Raw genomic sequence first — 19,741 nt, 5'->3', positions numbered from 1 at the left:
TGAGCTGATGTGGTTCACCGTCCAATCAAAACCCCTTGAAGTCCTGTAACTGGTGCGACTGGTAAGGCCACTTTCTTCAGCGTGAGCGGTGTGAGCACACAGCGCGACTTCTATCACTGTAAACTAAAACAAAATAGCAGCAGCGCAAGGAGTATTATTTCCGCTGCAGCCGGCCGCACATGGCTTGTTTGTAATTATTTGCCAGACTCAGAAGGTTTCAGGTTGTGTCCAAAATCCAAAGTCTGTCCGACAGCTGCAGCCTCGTCACTGCGGTCTGAAACGCCGTTTACAAAGTGAGCTTCAGTGAGTAGATTTTAAATTTTAATTGCTACATATTTTCGTGAGAGAGAGAGTTTCAGAAAGCAGAATTATTGTCAATGTTTTTTTCTTTTATTCACTGACGTCCTTTTCGAGTTGAGATGGCTTCTGCATGGCAAAACGTCCTGTCACTGCACCAGTGGATAGTGGAGAATGGAGGTATGATTATTATTATTTTTCTATCTAGCCTACATGTAACAAACACTTGCACATTTCCACCCATTTTATTGTGAAAGTAATGTTTTTGCTTTGCAGTAAACTCGTATCTGTTCCTTTATATGGTTGTAGAGAAAGAAAAGCCACAGGCTAACAGGCATCTATCTGTGTTCAATGTGTGGGAGTGGGGAGATGCAGATGTGTCTCCCAGCTTGCAGATCAGCCCATGCCTTCACAATGACTGCTTTGTGGCTCAGGCTGACAACACATGTCACAGGACTTGCTACCATGGCACTTTTTAAATTATATTATCTCGTTACATCTCATCTTCCTAGTGGACAGATACAGGAGCCTGGGGCGCTGAAGTAGGGGGGATAGGGGTACTGACAACCCAGGGTCCCCTAAAGTGTCTGGACTTAAATGCCTTTTGTGGTCCTCAAGTGTATATTTATAAATATTTTATGCTTTTATTTCACACTGCTTTGGTTTTGAAACAAGGTTTGGTTGAAATTTACAAAACTGCAAACAAAAACGTTTTCAAAAATTTTAAAACCGCAACTGTTGTTCTATCTGAGACAAACTGGGACAAGCAAGAATAAAATCTGGCCAGGTTTTTCCTGTGCTGACCAAAGACATATTTTGAATTGGTGAAAGTATGTTTTTGACAGACAGCAGTATCAGGGTAGTGCCAAAAACTATAGTTTAAATTATGGATGTGTCCGATAATTGATCAGTAAATGCATTTGTGGAGGTGTGTCTGAGTTGTGGATGGGTAGACATGCTATAAATCTTATAGATAGATAGATGGAATAGTGGTGGTGTGGGGATGAGAGGAAAGTGGAGGGGCCCCAGAGTCACCTCCTGTGTGTGGGGCCCATAGCTACGCCTCTGGACATAGATTTTCTCCCTACAGCTCAACAAGTGGAGAATACCTATGTCTTTCTCCTTCTTCCCCATCAACTCCCTAACATCGGACTCCATTATGTTCCAGACAAGAGGACCGACCCGTGGCTGCTGGTCTACTCCCCCGTCCCGGTGCTCGTCATCTTCCTGGGTTACCTCTGTGTGGTCTGGGCCGGCCCTCGCCTGATGAAACACAGGGAGCCCGTCGACCTCAAAGCTTTCCTCATTGTTTACAACTTTGCCATGGTCTGCCTGTCTGCCTACATGTTCTATGAGGTGTGTGTGCTGCTTTGTGTGTGGCCTCCTTCCCTGTGGGTTCTGTTTTAATGGGTAAAATCTAATTTGATCAGGACCATAGTGATGAAGTTGATCATCAATGAAGTTGAGTAATTCAGTGAAAGTGTTTGAATATTTTCAGTTGTCCTGTTATCAATTAGTTTCTGTTTCAACAGAGGAATACTCATTTCATGATGGTAATAATGATGTATCAATTCACTGAAGCAGTGTTTGAATATTTCCAGTTCCTGGTCACATCCTGGCTGTCAAACTACAGCTACCTCTGTCAGCCAGTAGATTACAGCACCAGCCCACTGGCAATGAGGGTAAGCAAATGTCCTACATGAAGTTAGATTTGTAACTTTATTGTTTCTGTGAGGGAAAATTGGTCTGGCACATGCAACATTTGGAGCATCACACTAAAATAATTCACAGTAAAAATAATTCTCCCTGACACCCGCAAGATACAATATACAGTAACCTGCATTAACGTGCAATAAACTGTTCCATTAGTGCAGTAACTTCTGCTATCATACTTCTTCTTTCCTGTCTCTTTGTACCTGAGATAAGCCTGGTTTCCACCCTCGCCCTGCATGACAAACTCGTTTTCCTCCATTCTTTCCCCTCCTCCCTCCAGATGGCCAGTGTCTGCTGGTGGTTTTTCTTCTCCAAGATCATAGAGCTCAGTGACACGGTAAACACTTATCAAAACACCCGCAGCATCAGTGAGATTCACAGGCATAAGGTCACAGAGTTGAAACCGTGTAACAATCCCCTCTCATCCTCTCCATGACTAGGTCTTCTTCATCCTGAGGAAGAAGAACAGCCAGTTGACCTTCCTTCACGTCTATCATCACGGCACCATGATCTTCAACTGGTGGTCAGGAGTCAAGTATGTGGCGGGAGGACAGTGTAAGTCACCTGGCACAATGTGGTGTGGTTGTATGGCTTTGTGGATAGAGAGACTGTCCAAGAACAGAAAGATTTATCCAGGCCTGTCGAAATGTCACTAAGCAAGACACTGAACATCGACTGATATGGATTTTTGAAGGCCAATACAGATATTTTTGGATTGAAGCTGCCAATAGTGAATATTTTGTGCCAGTATTCAACGTCTTTGAGCATTTTCATGCCAAAACGCCCAAAATTTGATTCAGGATGTCAGGATGGAAAAGCCTCTGAAACACCTTTAGACCATCGCGTGACTCTAAAACTCTCCATTAAAAGCAATGTCAATGAAATTCTTTTAAGTGGTTTGTAGCTCATTCAGGCAGGGTGAGGCACCCTGCCTGAACCCAACAAGAATTTGCACACTGACAAACAGGGAAGAAATCCAAAAGAGACCAACTGATGCAACAAAATGACATTTATTTACATAAGGTGCAAAAGCAGAAGCAGAATCTCCCTTCATATCTGTGTAATCTCCAATCACTCACCAGCAGCTATTATGATTTTCGCTCCACTAGATGGCTGCTCTACCAGGTATCCCAGGATTTGCTCAGAACTTGGTAGAGCAGCTTTCTCCTATTTTGCGCCCTGGTCATGGAATAACCTTCAGAACACACTACAGCTTAATGATTTTGTCTCCCTGGGAGAGTTCAAAGCTCTGATAAAAAAACTGTGTAACTAAAGAGTGCAATTGCTATTCCTAAACTGGATTTTGTATTATGTATCTGTTGTCCCATGTCTGTTTTTAACGTGCTCCATTTTATAATTTTTGTAACCTTGTAATGGTGTGCTATCTTGGCCAGGTCTCCCTCGAAAAAGAGATTTTAATCTCAAGGGACTTCCTGGTTAAATAAAGTTTAAATAAATACATTTAATAAAAAAGCAATTAAAAAAAGTGCAAAAACTAAAAAAGTGCACCACAGGAAATGTTTCAGTCCAAGACCATCATCTGTTCTCTGCCGTCCCCTGAAGCTGTTGAGTAAACTCATATCCTCGCCTCCATCATATTGGTGGGAGACGACACTGACAGGCCGATATGATTTTTATTAAAATTTACTATGAATTCTCATCAACTAATTGAAAACTTGAGATCCTATGGTAATTTCCTTCATTTGGAAGCCTTTCCGTACTTTCTGATGCTTTGAGTCGATCTTTATACTCAAAATTTAACGCACATTTTTTTAATACCACTCTGAATATTCTTGCATTCATCTGTTGTGCTACATTATGCAGCATTCTTCATTGGCCTGGTCAACACCTTTGTCCACATTGTGATGTATTCTTACTACGGCCTGGCTGCGCTCGGGCCTCACATGCAGAAGTACCTCTGGTGGAAGCGCTACCTTACCTCACTACAGCTGGTGAGTGGCTCTTGATTTGCTGTGTGGACTTTGAATGATGGGAAATGTGCATACAGTATATGTTGGGAATGTCGCTTTAATTTGATCTGAACTTTCTCCACTGCCTCTCCAGGTTCAGTTTCTGCTGTTCATCACACACACGGGCTACAACCTGTTCACAGAGTGCGACTTCCCGGACTCCATGAACATGGTGGTGTTTGCCTACTGCGTCACCCTCATCGTCCTGTTCAGCAACTTTTATTATCAGAGCTATCTGAGCAGGAAGAAGCAGAAATAAGACTTTATGATACGACGTGGCTTTACCAGAGCAGCTGACATTGATAATGTGACAAAATATTCTGTCAACTACAGACACCTTCTATGTATAATGTACTGCATGTTGTATGGGGTATGGGCTCCCATGTCAGCAGTACTTGCCAATGTCCACTAGAGGGCACAACCTGTCCATAATGGGACTGATGTTCCTCATGCTGCTCTTCCACTATATCACATCCACTGTACATTCAGATGAGGTGAATTCATTCCCTCATTATGAACTAATCAAGTATTTTACAGACATGTGCAACCAATAAATAATGTGAATGATTTGAGTCCTGGCTACATTTTTGCATATTTTAGAGGATCAGATTCATATAAAAAACAAAAAGACACACTGCATGATTGTACAATTATTTATTTCATAAACTGGGAAATGACATTTAATGTTTTAAACAAACTGTACATTTTATACACATAATAAAGTAGATCGGTTTCACCTCTGCAATATTGCATAGTTGATGAGCCCCAACCCTCCTCCAGAAATAAATCCAAAAGCAAAAACACTTAACAACAAAATAACGGAATGCAAACAAGTTTTTTTTTTCCACTGCTAAAACAACACAGCAAAATGATATATTTTATTCTACACTTCAGTCTAAAATAGATTGAATGATGTAGATTAGAGAGAGAAAAAAGATGAGAGGAGGGAGAGGACATTTCATTTCGAGTCCAGTTGGTCGTTTTTGCGTGTTTGGAGTCTGTGTAGTGAAGCTAAGAAGTAGAACATGATATATAACCAGTGGAGCTTTGAATGACTGAGGGGCACATAAGAAATCATTCTTCACCCTCTAACTTTCCTATCATGTAGTGTGAGATCAAATAAGGCTGGGCGAAATGAAAGACTTGTTTTGACTTGTGTCCTTCCTCGATTTATATCAAGTAACAACCAGTATAAACCAGAGCTGGATCGAATAGCATTTACAAATAGGTTTTTTTGCATTTCTTCTAACAGACTTGGAGTATCAGATGGGTGTGGTTTGCATCACGACAATTCAGTGTCAGTTAAGTAGCCAATCACATGCAAGTATACTGAATTGACTTCCAAATGCTTTCTTGTGTTTGTTTAATCTTGCTGGAACTCATTTTATTATCCTACCTGACAAACCCCACCCACCTGGCTCCTAAGTAGGCCAAAACAAGCCATAAGAATTATATGCAGATACTATTTGACCCGTGTCTAGTATGAACAAAGAGAACGAGAACTAGAAAAGAGGTGATTCAGGAGAGTAACGTTGCGTCCCGAAGGAGTTGCACAGCAGAGTAGTGAGTATGGGGGGTAGAGTGTGCCCTGCTCCGGTGCTATTCTATGTCTCTGTGTAGACGGAGGAGATGTGGCTCAGGCTGCGGTCGAAGCTGCCCACCTGGAAGAAGATGCTCTCCTCTGGGCTGGAAGAGAACTGGCACCCTGCCCCGCCTTGGAGCTCCTGGGTCAAGCTGAAGCCTGGAGTAGACATGATAAAGTGCAGTATGTTACAACACCTTGATGAAATTATTCAGCCCACCTTTTATCATCATTACAATTATGGCAACTAGGTAGTAATTATTGTCAGCTATGTGCAAGATGACACTTTAAATTGACTTTATGTATCTTAAAAGTAAGATAAGAGGGGGTCTCATAGAAACAGATGCTGAGATGGATGAGTAATAAAAAAAAAAGGTGGTGTATTGCTGTTTGCGGGTGTAATACAGGCCCTGTATAGTAAGATAAAGGGAAGCAAACCCATGGCCTCACCTGCAGAGCCATTGTTGCTACTAGACATGTGGAAGCCATTGTGCTGATGGGAAGTGTAGGCGTGAGAATCTGCCGGGACGTGGACACCGCTGACCGTCTGCTCCATTCTGTAGGAGTCTCCGAAATGGAAGCAGCTCTGAAAGCTGCCTTGGTAGTCTAGGAAAGGATGGAGGATGGAGGGGAGAAAGAGAAGAAAAAATAAAAGTCAAACTTGACAGACTGCCACCAGTGTCTATGGGTGATTGTGTTTCCAAGGTCAGCGTCCGCTACATCCGGTTGAAACTTAATGTGGATTTTCAAATTATGACAATGCTATATTTGTGCTTGCGCTAACGCTGCCAGTCCCATAGTTTGTAACATTTGTCCCCATCCTCTCAGTTTGTACTCAGAAATGACCGCAGGAGTCACGATAATGTGAAAGCAGCCTTTCCTGGAGCGCTTTTACGCAACTCCCTGACCACAGCGTGGTTTGAGAGACGTCCATGCGTAGATCTTTAACAGGGAAAACAGTGTTTAAGGCATTAGGAAAAGGCTCGGGAGTGACAGCTGAGCCTGCCATGTTAGGGCGCTGAGAGACGGCTGAATACATGAGCCAGCATTTTGTTGGCCAATTCAGTGCAGAGAAAAGGCTTCCGGCATGTGGTTTTCCCCACTCTGTCTCTACGACTCTAATCTCTCTCTGTGCTAAAAACACTCTGACAGAGCCACAGGGCAGTATCTGTTCTAAGAGACAACTTCCTCTCCTTGAGTCCTTTTATGTGGCTCTGGTGGTACAGTAATGGTTTGAAGAACGACATGGGGGTGTTCAGAGAGTTGTGCATAGAAATATATTAAAATGATCTGGCACAATATTTTCTACAACGGGGAGTTACAAAAGAGTAATAGATAGGCTTTACGTTATTGAATCACATCCCGCAGGAAATATCTCAGGATATTAGTTGGATACGCAAATGCGAATGTTCAAATCTCAGCCAAAGTTAGTCTTTCCTGAACAAACTTGGTTACATTCGACCAACTGACTTTGCCATTTGCAGTTGCAGCAGAGGGTCGGTCGGTCTTACCGTCGTTGGCAGACTGGTGGTGGTGATAGTGAGAGTAGGGCTTGTGGTGAGGGTGGACATGCTGTTTCTCCAGCGGAGGAGGAGGCGTCCCGGTTCCCTTCATCCCTGGAGACAGGAGGGGACCCGACACCCTGCAGAGAGAGAGAAGGAGGGTGGGTGGGGGTGGAGGGGTAAACGTTTAAATCTCCTCACACTGATGTATCATTCCCTCTAGATTGTATGAATAATTTCTCTACAAAACGGTTCATACAGTATGACATCCCAATCAAAGCTGCAGCTACATGCGGACCCACTAACCACATGATCCAGCGAACCCAATGGAGCAGTTAGTGACAGAAGAAACAGTCCAGCCGTGTGGAAACTTCGGCTCGCCACACGTAATCTTCCTTCTACCACATATTATGATCTTAAGTCAACAAACACCAGAGCATGCATTCGAGTGAAACCAAGCCCCCGCCAACCCACCATTGCAGTAACTCCACGCTTTGTGGCCTAGAGAGAAGAAAGCACAGCCGTGTTTACATTCATGACTTTTTGAGAGAAGGAATATTAGCATGACATGTTTGTGACTTAGTGGACTCTACCGGCCAGGAGGAGGACAACTGAGGGTTCCTCGTAGGCTTTTTTTGGATCTTGATTACATAAACAAAGCTTTGTCCGTGCTATTGGACACAGCTGTGGCAAGTCACATTTTTAAAGATGCTAAGGCACAACTGGACTACATTGTGCCAATTCCACAGTTAAATGGAGTCTGCTTCCTTGCCTTCTTCAGCCTCAGCATCAAAGAGTCACACTTTGCACTGAGTAAACCACATTTCAGAGGGGAAAGAAAACAAAACAATTGGTGATTAATTGCTTATAAGGTTATAACCAGGAAATGGGAATTCCACCATTTAGAAACACATTTGAGCCAACATTGGTTCACTTTCAAAAACCTGAAAAATGAAGTGAATGCTACGCAGCGGGTTTCAGTGAGCTTGTGCAGTACAGAAGCATGTGAGACAAGGTTGCCCATAACACTTTACATCCTCAGGCATGAATAGTGTATTATTATTTTTATTATTATTATAAAGTGTGTACATCAAGGGAATCTAAAACTTTGAGAGAATCCACGCATTTGAAGGGGCATTCCACATCAAAAAAGTTGGCAAGATATTTTCAGAAATGCAAATGTTGCCCAACAGAAAGAACCATGTCTGACACCATTTGGTATGTATTCAGACACTTAAATGCTTATGTGAAAGTTAACAAGAAACTCAAAATGACTCCTGTTTTAGTGCTTTAACACTTGACATTAACTTAATGAAACAGCAATCCGGTCCAAATCCAGATAGAGCGCCAACAGACCTGCCTTTAAAACTGAGCCGACCAATCACCTCCCCAAATATTCAACAGCTACTTAGTACCCTCTCATGACTGCATATCAGGAATGCCAACACATAAACTGCTGCTGTGTTACTATGCGCTGCTGTGCTGTGGAAGCATATGGTTTGCACTAAGCGCTATACGAATGTGATGACAGAGTGTTGCTGGAGGCAGCCGAGCCCTTAGATGACTGCTCATTTCTGGCCTGGCTGGAGCCTACTATATGACCTACCTCTCCATGTATGAGAGAGCAATGGCTGGGAAGTGCCACCCAGCACTCAGAAGCTGGCAGTGCCACCATGCAGGGCATTTTGCACAGAGTGGCAGATGAAGACAAATCTTGAACGAAAAGTCAGAATATGCAAACTGGTGCTCCCATTGTGAATTTATATTACATTTCTATTAGTTGTAGGACAGTGTTTCAGGCTCACTGAGTTTCGGCCATTATAAATAGAGATCAGCATTACAAACAGTATACAACAGATCAGATGAAGGTTTTGGGTTATGTGTCACTCTGCCAAGGAGGTTATGTTTTAGCCCCTGTTAGTTTGTTTTGTCTTTATGTCTGTCAGCAGGATATCTCAAAAACTTGTGAATGGATTCCATGAAATTTGGTGGACAGATGGGCCTGGGGCCAACATTTTGGTGGTGATCTGGAACTGGGATTTACACCATTATATGATTGTTTTTGTTGGTTTTTAGCCTTAACCAAAGGACTTAACTCCAAATCCAGAGGTTTGCAAGGGCATTAAATCAATTGAGCTTAAAATTTAAGTGATAGGAATGATGTCTTTGTTCATCTCTGTATCCAGTTACAGGGCATGTTTGGACTCTGTTCTTGTACACCACATCATCCAATATGACCTTCAATGGTACCTCTACAGCATTGAGGAAGCTTTGTCAAAGTGTCATGTGTGTAGCACCTTGTGTTAGCCTCAACTCTGGACAAGCTAGCCGTTAGCGAGCGTGGCTAATCCATGGGTTGGCACAGGCCCAGTGTGCGGCCATGTGTTCCTGCGGAGAGCAGCGTTCCCCTAGGAGCTGCTGTCAGCGCAAACTCAGGAAACAGTTATACTGTTCATATTTTTACAAGCAGCCTCTATGTGCAGCTAAAGTGAATCATAAGCTAATCACTGCCAGCTGCCCCGGCCCCGCTCTCTCTACTCTAGCTAGCTAGCTGCTCAGGCTCGAGGTATGAGGGGAATCTTTCATATGCCAGATAAATCTCTCCCCTGGTATTCATCTTCACTGACCATCCTCTACTGCTCTCCTTTACCCACTTTTTCCAGTCATCCCACCCAACCCTGTCTTTCTGCTATGAGAGAGTGATTTGACCTTTGACCTGTGATTCATGGAGGTAGAGTTGAAGGGGATTTTAGGGTGAGGGTTTCAGAGTGATGTGCTCAATTTTAAAAATACTGAAAGGTCAAGGGGTTAGGAAGAGCTTGGAGAGTTCAGGAAGACACGCTTGCTCACTATTAACTATGGGAGAGTGACGTGACCTTTGACCTCTAATGCATGAAGATGGTGTTAGGAGATGTTAAGGTGAGGATTTAGAAGGCTATATGTTTTAAAAGGTCTAAGGAGCTAATTGGTTGGGCGACCGCACCGTTTGGAGAGATCAAACTCAGACTCAGTGGTAACAGAATAGTGGACACAGCTCAGTGACTCTGACGTGAGTCGCTCAGAGAATTTGTCTCAGAGTACTATGGGAAAGTTAACATCATTCTGGGAATGAGATTTGATTCAGCAAACAAAGTTCATGACTGAACCCTGGCTTCAAAACCCCTGTAACAGACCAAGAGATCAAGAGTACATTCCAACCTGGACAGTCATATGCTGCCCTTAGGCCACAACAGTCCAGCCAAAATGACTTGAATTCCTGTAACACAATCAGGTATGTGGGCATGGAAGTCATCACTACTGGATTGCAAGGATTGTCCAGAATTTCAAGCCAAACACTACTGCAAGTGATGCAGTCTTGTAAAGAGAAGCTGCCTTGGCTCTTTGACTAGAGGCATGATGTGATGGAAAGAGAGCTGAAGATGGAAGATTCATGAGCAGTCCTGCTCTGCTCCTCGTTCGTCTTCCCTCACCTGCCCCTACTGTCCCACTAGGGACCAGGGATCAGACCCTCTCCTCCACAGACCTTCCATTACCCACAAACACACGCTCCCTCCCCTCTCGTCTCCTCCTTTGTAGCCGACCATTAAGCCCCTCTGATGGATGGCAGGAGCTTCTTTGGCGCAGATCGGTGGGAACGCTTCTGGTTCTGGTTAGCAAGCTAAAGCTGCGCTTGAGAGACAGGCCACGGTATACTGGCTAAAGCTAAGCTAAAGCTAAGCCAACCCCGCAGGCCCCAGCGTGAGCAGCACAGCCAGGGCTCGGGCTATTTTGGGGCCTTGGAAGCTCTTTGTTAGTCCCAGAAAGATAACTGCTCTAAACACGGAGGAGCCATCCTTAATCACCATCCTAGTTTAGGGATTTTGACAGTAAATCACCATAACCTTTTCTTTGGGTTAACCGTTTCTATGGACAGGTTAATTGAAGACTACACATTATTAACTGCGGACCAGAAAATGACTGACTGACCACTTACTGCCGTGAGCAACTACCTCGGAATGTTTTTGTTTGACTTGCGAGATTGACACTCGTTTTCTGGATCATTGGAGAATGATAATGGCTGGAAGATAGACAGTGTAGAGTTACGAGTCGTGAATGTCCCCCTTCAGAGCAGTATCTCTTAATGTAGCTCTGTGCTGTCTCTGCCGCTACTCTAATTCAATTAGCCTGTGTCAATCACTGCCTAGGTATCAAACCACCTCAGACTAATATTTGCAGAGGGGCTCTAATATCAATACGCAGGAAAAGCGCAGTGGACTCTCCCCTCTGCAATTATATAACCACATATGGCCGAGGCAGTGAATGACAACATTTACCACCCATCTCTCTGTGAGCCCAGGCCGCCATGGTCGAACAGCCGTGTCTGTGAGAGAGGCCCCGGGTGTTTAGCACCGGCCATACACACACACGCACGCGTGCCTTGCCGATCGCCAAATGTATTTTAACTGGCATATTTTAATATTAGCTTCAGAAAAATGACACTGGTATTTACAAAGTAAAAGGAGTCTAAATGGCCCATTTGAGCCAGAGTAAACACATTTAGCTATGAGGTCAGAGGCTGCCACACTAGAGGCAGGTTAGTTTGATAATTTTGTCAAAATGTTTAATGTCCTGCTAAACCGTTTGGGAAAAACAAGTGCTGCGCTGATATTGACTTTGGCAGCAGCCTGTATACTCAAGGCTTTAAACATGTAAATCAAATGCTCCATCTTCAGGCAAATGTAAGTAGACATTTCATGCCCAGCTTGTTGTAGGTCCTGGCACCGCTCTCTTTTTTACTCGCTACCCCACCCCCCTTTTCTGAGTGATGAAGAGATATAGCACTCAAGTCCGTGTGCATGTGTGTGCACGCAAATAGCATTACAGCATGTATGTGTGTGTGCATGTGCAAGTGCATGTGCTTTTGGTTCAAGCATCTCGATTTGATGAAATCCGTAAATTGCTGCAATTCTCCTAATGTAATCTTGTCGTCGTGTCACAAGTACGTAGGAACTTTCAGAACAAGGAAGATTACATATTTGGTCTAACGGGCACTTAAGCTACATCTGTTAGGAAAATGGGGATTCTCATCACTAACCACACACACACACACACGCACACAAACAAACACACACACAGATACACGTACACATGCATGCACCCGCATAGAACTATACATATACACATGTACACACAGACAAACACACACTCCCAGGCATACGTATGCAGGCACCCATCAGTGCACACACACGTACACACACACACGCACACACAAAGTGGTTCAGATGTTCCTCATCAAGCACCCTAAGGAACCGACCCCTGTCTCACATCCAATATGTCACCGCGCCTGTGCAACTGCTGTTACAGGATCCCCTACTCAGGTCCTTTTCACTTTCCATTCCTCTCCTAGCACCGGTAATTGTGCATGCCGCGGAGAAAGAGGGCCTGAAACCGCACGGTAATTTCGACAGCGCTCTCCTCCTGCTTTTAAGGCTTGAAACAACACATCACCTTCCAGAAGCTTCCAGGCCGACCTGACGTCTCCGAGCAGCTCTAGGACGTTTACATCTAGAAGGTTTACCGTGTCTGCCCGCTGCACTGTTTGTGCTGGAAGACGACCGGCCTGCTGCGCCTCACACCCCAATCACACGCAATCATGTGTGTTTCCTGGATTATTCTATGTAAACTCCTCTCACTCACACACACACACACACACACACAGATGCACAAATGCATACACACGCATGCTCACACAGTAAGAAAGCTATCAAACCTCATTCTGACATATGCTGTATATACACAAAAAAGCGTGCACACACACACACACACACACACACACATACCCAAAGAGCGGACCACAGAGTTAAAAGAAACCGTGTTTACGTAACGCGATCAGTTTTGTAACACAGGGTTTATGATGCTTGATTCTATCCACTCTTTCTCAATGTTATTAAACTGTAAAAGAGTGTTTTCCTTTTCCACCTCCCTGGTTTTCGGCACATTGTTTAGTACAGTACACACTGTGCCTCCTGACGACACTCGGGCTCTGTAGCTCTGCTCTGCTGGCTCTCTGGGGAAATCATCGACCCTAATAGGAAACATGCTGTGACTCGCACACACGCGCACACACACACACACACATAGGAAAAAAGATAAAGATAAATAGAAAGGTTTGTCCATCCCTGCTGAAGTGTCCTTGAGCAAGACACTCATCCCCCTACATGTTCAAGGGTTGCCCTGCAATCTGACCCCTCCAGTGAAATGTGTATGTAGGTGTATCTCAGAGGCTACTTTAATATGTACTCTATTATGCACTACCAGTCACACACAGTTGTCTTTATTTTTTACTATTTCACATTTTAGAATAAGAGTAAAGACATAAAAACTGTTAAATAACACAAATGTAATTATGCAGTGACCAAAAAAGTGTTAAACAAATCAAAACTATCTTATATTTTAGATTCTTTAAAGTAGCCGCCCTTTGCCTTGATAGAAAGGCAAAGGCTTTGGAAAGAAATTCAAACATAGGCATCAACTTCACTATTTATATTTGTCTAAAAAACAAATTTCAAGCATTTAAGCATAAGCCTTTAGATCAAATTGGCTTTAAGAAAATGAAAAACATAGTGCATTCAATCAGGTGTGTCCAAACTTTTGACCTTCTAGTGTTCTTCTTTCAGTTACTTTCAGATTACTTTGCCATATTTGAGGGATAAAGATACTGCCACAGATAAGAACGAGAGAAAAATAAAAGAGTTTAGGAAATTTATTTCATGTTTGGATACAAATTTTCTTCTGTGCCTCATTTTTATAAAGACGCAGAACACCTGCCACTCCACCATCTGGTCTCTTTCACTTTAAAAGTATTCCCAGAAGTAGTCCTTAGCTTAATGGAATACCATTACATTTTATTATCTAGAATACGTTACATCGTTACAAGTATTCCCTTACTACTCAAACCTGCTCAGAGCGATATGTGAAGAAACAAATTAAGTGTATAATACAGTATGATATTCCCTAAAAATTGTACTGATAGAGCACCCAACAGCAGGTTTGTACAGTACGAAATGTTTGGTAATGCTTTCTGTTTTCAGAGAGATAATCAGTTGATAAATGCACCACACGTTGTCTTCTGAGGCCAAAGCAACACACCGTACATCACAAGGGCTGAGTGCTTTTTCAAAACATTAGAGGAACACCACAAGAGGATCCTATCACACTGCTTTGACAGTTTATTCTCGTTAAAGCCTGAATCATGTCCGGCCAAGCGGTTATGTCATGGTGCTGACGCTGTCGTCTCCAGTAGAGATGGGGGACCTTATGAACACCGCATCGGGTGCCAGAAATAGAGCCGGTGATGTGTCATGTTGACCCTGTGGTGACCAGCACACCCCTCTCCCATGAGGCACGTCTTAGGGGTTGTGGAATTGAGTTTCTTTCCAGTAAGACAGCCAAAGGAGAATGTCAGCAGGACCTCCAGGCTTGACCTAACATGATCTATGTGTGTTCTGCCCAGCTTGAGGGTGATAAATGAATAACAATAAGGGGGGGGGGGGGTCTTATGTGTATTGACACTGTTCTGTGTCACACTGGACCCACAGTGGGTCAATACCAGTGTGATAATAATGATACTGTCAGGGGTGATCCTAGATAGATGATGAAAGCCTAGATAGATGATGAAAGTTTCACTAAGTTCAGCTGACCTGTGTGTGTTTGTTTAGATATATAGATACATAGATTGATCACATTGATTGTTAAGGTAAATGTGGGAAAATGGTTAATGTATACATTGACCGGCTGTCATTGTGTTTCCATTTTTGTTTGAGACAGAAACAGTCAAGTTTCTCTGTGAAGATGTGGCTCTTTATCCACAGAGGTTTCTACAGAGGCCAATCCGAAGAGGTAATTTGGCCACATGGTACATCGTATCCATAACAAGACGCAGTGAGAGCATCGTGAGAGAGCCTCACACGACTGTGAGTAGCGTTTTCCAATCACATTAACCAGGAAATATACGCATTTACCACATTTATCTTCAAAAACTCTGCATTTACTGCCTTGCTGGTAGATGTGCGCATTTACCAGTAAATGTAGACATTTACCATTTTCCCGTATTTGACATATACTGTATACAGTATATAGAGAGAGGGAGGGTGGCACATGTATGGCACATGTCTAAAGCTGAATACATCTATATTTTACATATGTGGAGGACTCACCCGTCTCGTGTGCTGTCCATGGCAGCCAGTGGGGACAGGTGGTGAGGGCTGTTGAGGTCCCGGTCCAGTCGGGGTTGCCGGGGTGGCAGGTCAGTGGCAGAGGCTGAGGCCGGGGCGGGGGCGGGGGAGAGCAGCTCCACCGGGGCACCGTGATGGGGGGTGCTGGAGCCAGCGTACAGGCCTGAAAGACAAACAAAGCTAATTCAGTAAACGTGCCAAATAAACTCGAGGGCCCTGTGCTCCATCTTCCCTTTGAGCAAATTAAAAGCCATTTCATGGCAACAGGATTTTGTTTTGACAACCTCCATCCAATCAGAGCGCTTTGAAAAATGAAAGGTTCTGTGTTTGCACTGTTTGTAATTTAGGGTACATTGTTTGTGCTGCCACGGGGATTGGCCCTGCTTGTCCTTTCAGCTGTTTGTTCTTATTATACAATAATGAAGTAAAACGTTACATGTGTTGACTTTGAACAGTAGGACATTTAAAGAGGAATAAGGTTACTCTGTGTATGTGTATGTGTTTGTGTGTGTGTGTGCGCACTCATGAGCATGAGAGCGTGAATGTGTGTACATGCAGGTGTGTATGTATAAAGGTAAGAAATCAGCATTTTTTAGAGAGCATTTTTTGCCCCCTTTTTGGTCCTTTTCGGTTGAACTATGACATAATACATTTGCATTGCATATGGGCATATAAACACTCAATTTGTACCAGATTTCTTTTAATGTCTTTCCCACTACTGGAAACTGGCAACAGGCCTTATAGAAGAGAATGGTATCGTTTCCCTGCTTCCCCTCTCTCTGTTCCCAACCAGTTCATCTTTCACCCCTCGATTGTTGAGTGTTTTTACAGTATTATTTGTTTTAGATTTTGTTGACGCAGTGTTTTGTGCGGGATCGGCATTTTCTCCTACATGGTGGCAACATTTTCTACTGTTTCAGGCTGCGTACTCGCTTGTTTCCTGATGAAAAACTGCATCATTTTTCTCACCCAGCGTTTAATGAACTTTCAAAGCCATTTTTGACCCGAGCCGCTGTTAATGTCTGACCCTGGTGTGCTTGTGTCTGTCTTTGGACCTGTGCTTGGACGTATCGCTGTACGACTCTGCTGCAATGCATCTGACCTTTCCATCAGTGCCACTGACACAAGCCAGTGTCCACTTGTTTAATTCCATAAACATTTGACAATGTTGCTGCAGAGAGAGTTGTGACAAATCACACTGACATCTGAATGTTCTGTCAAGGGCTGGACATGAAAGACGAGTCCTGCTAGGTGATTAAGAGGCTAAACTTCATCTCCCTTCGTTCCTCCCAACACAGTAAATCTACTCTCCATCCTTCTCTCCGGTTATCGCCTGATTTCTTTCCCAGCATCCACGGGGAAGGAGCGGCGTGCAAACTGTCTGGGGCAGTTAGGCCAACGAGGAGAGGAGAAGACAGGAGGAGATGACGGAAGGAGAAATGATCGGTGCTCCTGGTTTTGCCGTTTCCAGGCCCAGCTGTTCTCAAGTGGAAGCATGCCGAGGCCTGATCTGACAGCACTCTGAAATGGTTACAAGCTTGATTCATTACCCCCAAATCATCAATCACAGACCTTAAATGGTTTCCCCTTTAGCCCCAACATCTGCTACCAGACCGGCAAAACATTCGACAAATAATGGCCGTGATTGCCTCAATTTCATCGCTAGCTCGTTGCAGAGGTTCTGATCGCGCGTTAGTGGAAGATTATGTTCTGTGGATGTTGTGGATTGGTTCTAAAAGGTTCTGGCTGAGTTAGAGGAGAAAGCTCTACAGATGTTCAGAGCAGTTTGTAACACGTGTGCATGCTTGTATTTGCTCGGTGCTTACATCAGCGTGTGAGAAAGGGATGGGGAGGGATAGCAGCCACCCGCACAACAGCAGGAGCATGCAAACCTCTGCACTCAAACTGTGATGTGTCCTTCCTCTCAGGTTAATCAGGGAACGCTCTAATTATACTCTATAAAACAGAGAGGGGCTTCTCGTAAGTCTCACTGCAGCCATAGTTTAAGTGAATAAGAGCAGACGTACAGCCAGCAAACAGGAAACAAGCTTAGCTCTGACTGGAAGCGTGAGTCATTTTCTGCTCCACAAGTGTTAATGATGGGATGCCTGCCCACTTTGCCCAACCTCTACCATGCATCCTATTGGCTCTGGAACAAAGTGAAACCGATCGTGAATACCAATCTGCAACATCTCTGCTGGCATAAACCTCGAATAACACTGCATCCTCGAATGCCTTGGAATCAGCTTACGAGAGAGAGAGAGAGCTCCTCGGGGCTAGAAACCATTTAAAACAAGAGAGCGAGCAACATCCACTCAGAAACAGAGGGAGGCAGAGGCTACGAAGCCAAGATTCAGGGGCCCGTGCGGCATTCAAAGACAAGTTGAGCGTTCACAGTCGTCAACGGTGCGCTGTGTTCCAGCAACAATAACAGAGAGCAATGGGGAGCCTGGATGGGGAACAGGCAGCAAACAATGACAGATGTGTCCATAAACTGAAGAAGCTGCGGGGCATCTCTCCTGTCTTTTACATTGTTACAGCCTATTTATCTATCTCTCGTTTGCAAGCCTCAGTGTTGTTGACTCTCGGGGATGATCAAATTCATCAATTAGTGAAATGGAAGTTGAGGGTCGCATGTGATGAATAAACGTTTCCAGATTGTAGCTGTTACTAACGATTTCTGTCATCTTTGCATGACGAGATGAAAGGTTAACATGGTTTGATGACTGTTTATTTGGAAACGCTTTTGTCAAGCCACTGGCTATGAAACACAAACCGAGTGAGAGGTTTTAAGACTTTCTTCCAAAAGTAAATAATCAAGAGTAGTCCAGCAACTAAAATGCAAATATTTCCAAGCAATAAAAGATGAATTATAGTGGTGTCATTTGATTAGACTCAAGATAAAAAGGGAAATAAGTAAGATTTTTACTGCCTCATAGCACAAGATAACCAGAATATGATAGGGCTGTTGGTTAATACCACTGACTCAATGATTACTTCACCAGGTGCTGAGATTTCTGGCTTTCAAAACTCACTTTCCGGCCTGTTCTCTGTTTTAGAACAAAAACTCCCCGCCCATTGGCGTTTTGAGTCTCCTCCATCACACCTACTCACATTTTCAACTGCTCAACGATGGAGGACGTGGCTACGAGTGAGTGACCAGCATCAGAGGACATTACTTTATCAAGCCAAACAAGCAAATGACAAAGAAGTATTGTTATTACAACATTTGCATCGTGACATATTACCTCTTCACCAGACATTTCTGTTGGATCTATGCTGTAAATTAGCTAGCTTACTCGTCTCTGTTGTGAAAATGCAACTCTAGGCCATCGATACTTAATTACTTCATGACTTTTTAAAGGTGAAAGGTTACATCATCAGGGTGTTAGAGGTGTGTGCACCTGTGAAGATGTCTTGGCCCAATCCAGGAGAGCGGCCGTCTTTGCCGTTGTAGAGGTGCTGGGAGGTGGCGGGGCAGTGGAGGTGCTGGGAGGGGGTGGAGCTCTGGAGGTGCTGAACGGACAGACAGTCACTCAGGACGTCCTGCTCCAGGTGGGGGCAGGGCCGCAGCTGTCAATCAACAAGACATGGGAATACACAGGAGATGTTCAAAAGAAATGATTGTACACTTACCAAAATGAGAGAGAGGGAGAAACCCATCTGGCCTGCTAGATTATCCAACCTCAAAACAAAACCCAGCTTCAGCTTTGTCTATTTGTAAGTCGGACCCTATGTGGCACTTTTTTCCCCCTATTTTCTCTTTTTGCAATAATGTGATTCTAATGTTAATTCGAAACAGCAACTCAGCAAATGAGAATAAATTGTCACTGAGGGAGAACAAGCAGATGATTCCTTTTTGAGTCATGCGTTGGCCTCGGATGTTTCGGGTGAACGACTATTATACCAACTCGGAGCCAAAGCAAGATTGCTTCTGTTTCTCTCCCTGCCAGCAGTAATGGGGGCAACTGAAGACACATTTCAACTGGAGAGTCGATCACACGCCACGCAGAGCCGCTTAAAGGAAACCTGCGTCTTCACAGTAATGGGACATCTGCCTTACGGATCAGTGGAACAGCTGACCTCTGCTGTGTACATCAGTGGATTTCTCTGTAATAAAATGTTACAGTCACTGAGGTACACATTGAGGCACACACTGAGGTCCTCATGCTAACAACCACATCTTCCCTTTCCTCTGGAGATTGAGCTTTAAAACCATGGTAACAGCAGGACAGGGATTGCCACAGCACTTAGGTGATTTTCTGAGGTAAGGGAAAGAGAGGGAATTTTAAGCCAACAAAGTGCAGTACAGTCAAGCTGGACGAAAGACGTTAACAACAAATAGGGGGAATTTATCTCAGTGAGATCTGCTTTGGCCTTAATATCAGATTGAGCAGTATTGACAACCAATGGCAATGAACTTGATCCATGTAAACGACACCTGACTGAACAGACTGTAAGCTC

The 19,741-nt window shown here is 43.9% G+C and overlaps 2 protein-coding genes across 3 annotated transcripts in view; one reads left to right on the top strand and one right to left on the bottom strand.

Moving 5' to 3' along the window:
* The first annotated feature begins 44 nt into the window (after positions 1-44).
* elovl8b (ELOVL fatty acid elongase 8b) lies at positions 45-4,542 on the top strand. Of its 2 annotated transcripts, XM_071545389.1 has the most exons (8): positions 45-303; positions 401-477; positions 1,466-1,653; positions 1,899-1,979; positions 2,291-2,347; positions 2,451-2,565; positions 3,835-3,962; positions 4,075-4,542. In XM_071545389.1, the coding sequence occupies exons 2-8, from the start codon at positions 420-422 to the stop codon at positions 4,237-4,239; spliced, it is 792 nt and encodes a 263-aa protein (XP_071401490.1). In that variant the 5' UTR covers positions 45-303; positions 401-419; the 3' UTR covers positions 4,240-4,542. The 2 variants fall into 2 exon arrangements, with proteins under 2 accessions (XP_071401490.1, XP_071401489.1); XM_071545388.1 differs by having other exon boundaries at positions 46-477.
* A 1,042-nt stretch (positions 4,543-5,584) lies between these two features.
* LOC139666272 (zinc finger protein GLIS3) overlaps positions 5,585-19,741 on the bottom strand; it is a 71,549-nt gene continuing 57,392 nt past the window's right edge. The window contains exons 8-12 of the mRNA XM_071545446.1: positions 18,727-18,850; positions 15,260-15,440; positions 7,074-7,204; positions 6,013-6,168; positions 5,585-5,721 (exon numbers count right to left, since the gene is read on the bottom strand). Of these exons, the coding sequence (XP_071401547.1) occupies positions 5,585-5,721; positions 6,013-6,168; positions 7,074-7,204; positions 15,260-15,440; positions 18,727-18,850 (729 nt within the window). The remainder of the gene's footprint in view (positions 5,722-6,012; positions 6,169-7,073; positions 7,205-15,259; positions 15,441-18,726; positions 18,851-19,741) is intronic.

Source organism: Centroberyx affinis, unplaced genomic scaffold, assembly GCF_046629955.1.
Source record: "Centroberyx affinis isolate AG114_WGS23_722 - 3 ecotype Tasmania unplaced genomic scaffold, CSIRO-AGI_Caff_v1 ptg004902l_1, whole genome shotgun sequence".
In the NCBI taxonomy this organism is placed as follows: Eukaryota; Metazoa; Chordata; class Actinopteri; order Beryciformes; family Berycidae; genus Centroberyx; species Centroberyx affinis.
The sequence above is the reverse complement of the archived record's forward strand: the minus strand, read 5'-3'. Positions and strand labels throughout refer to the sequence as shown.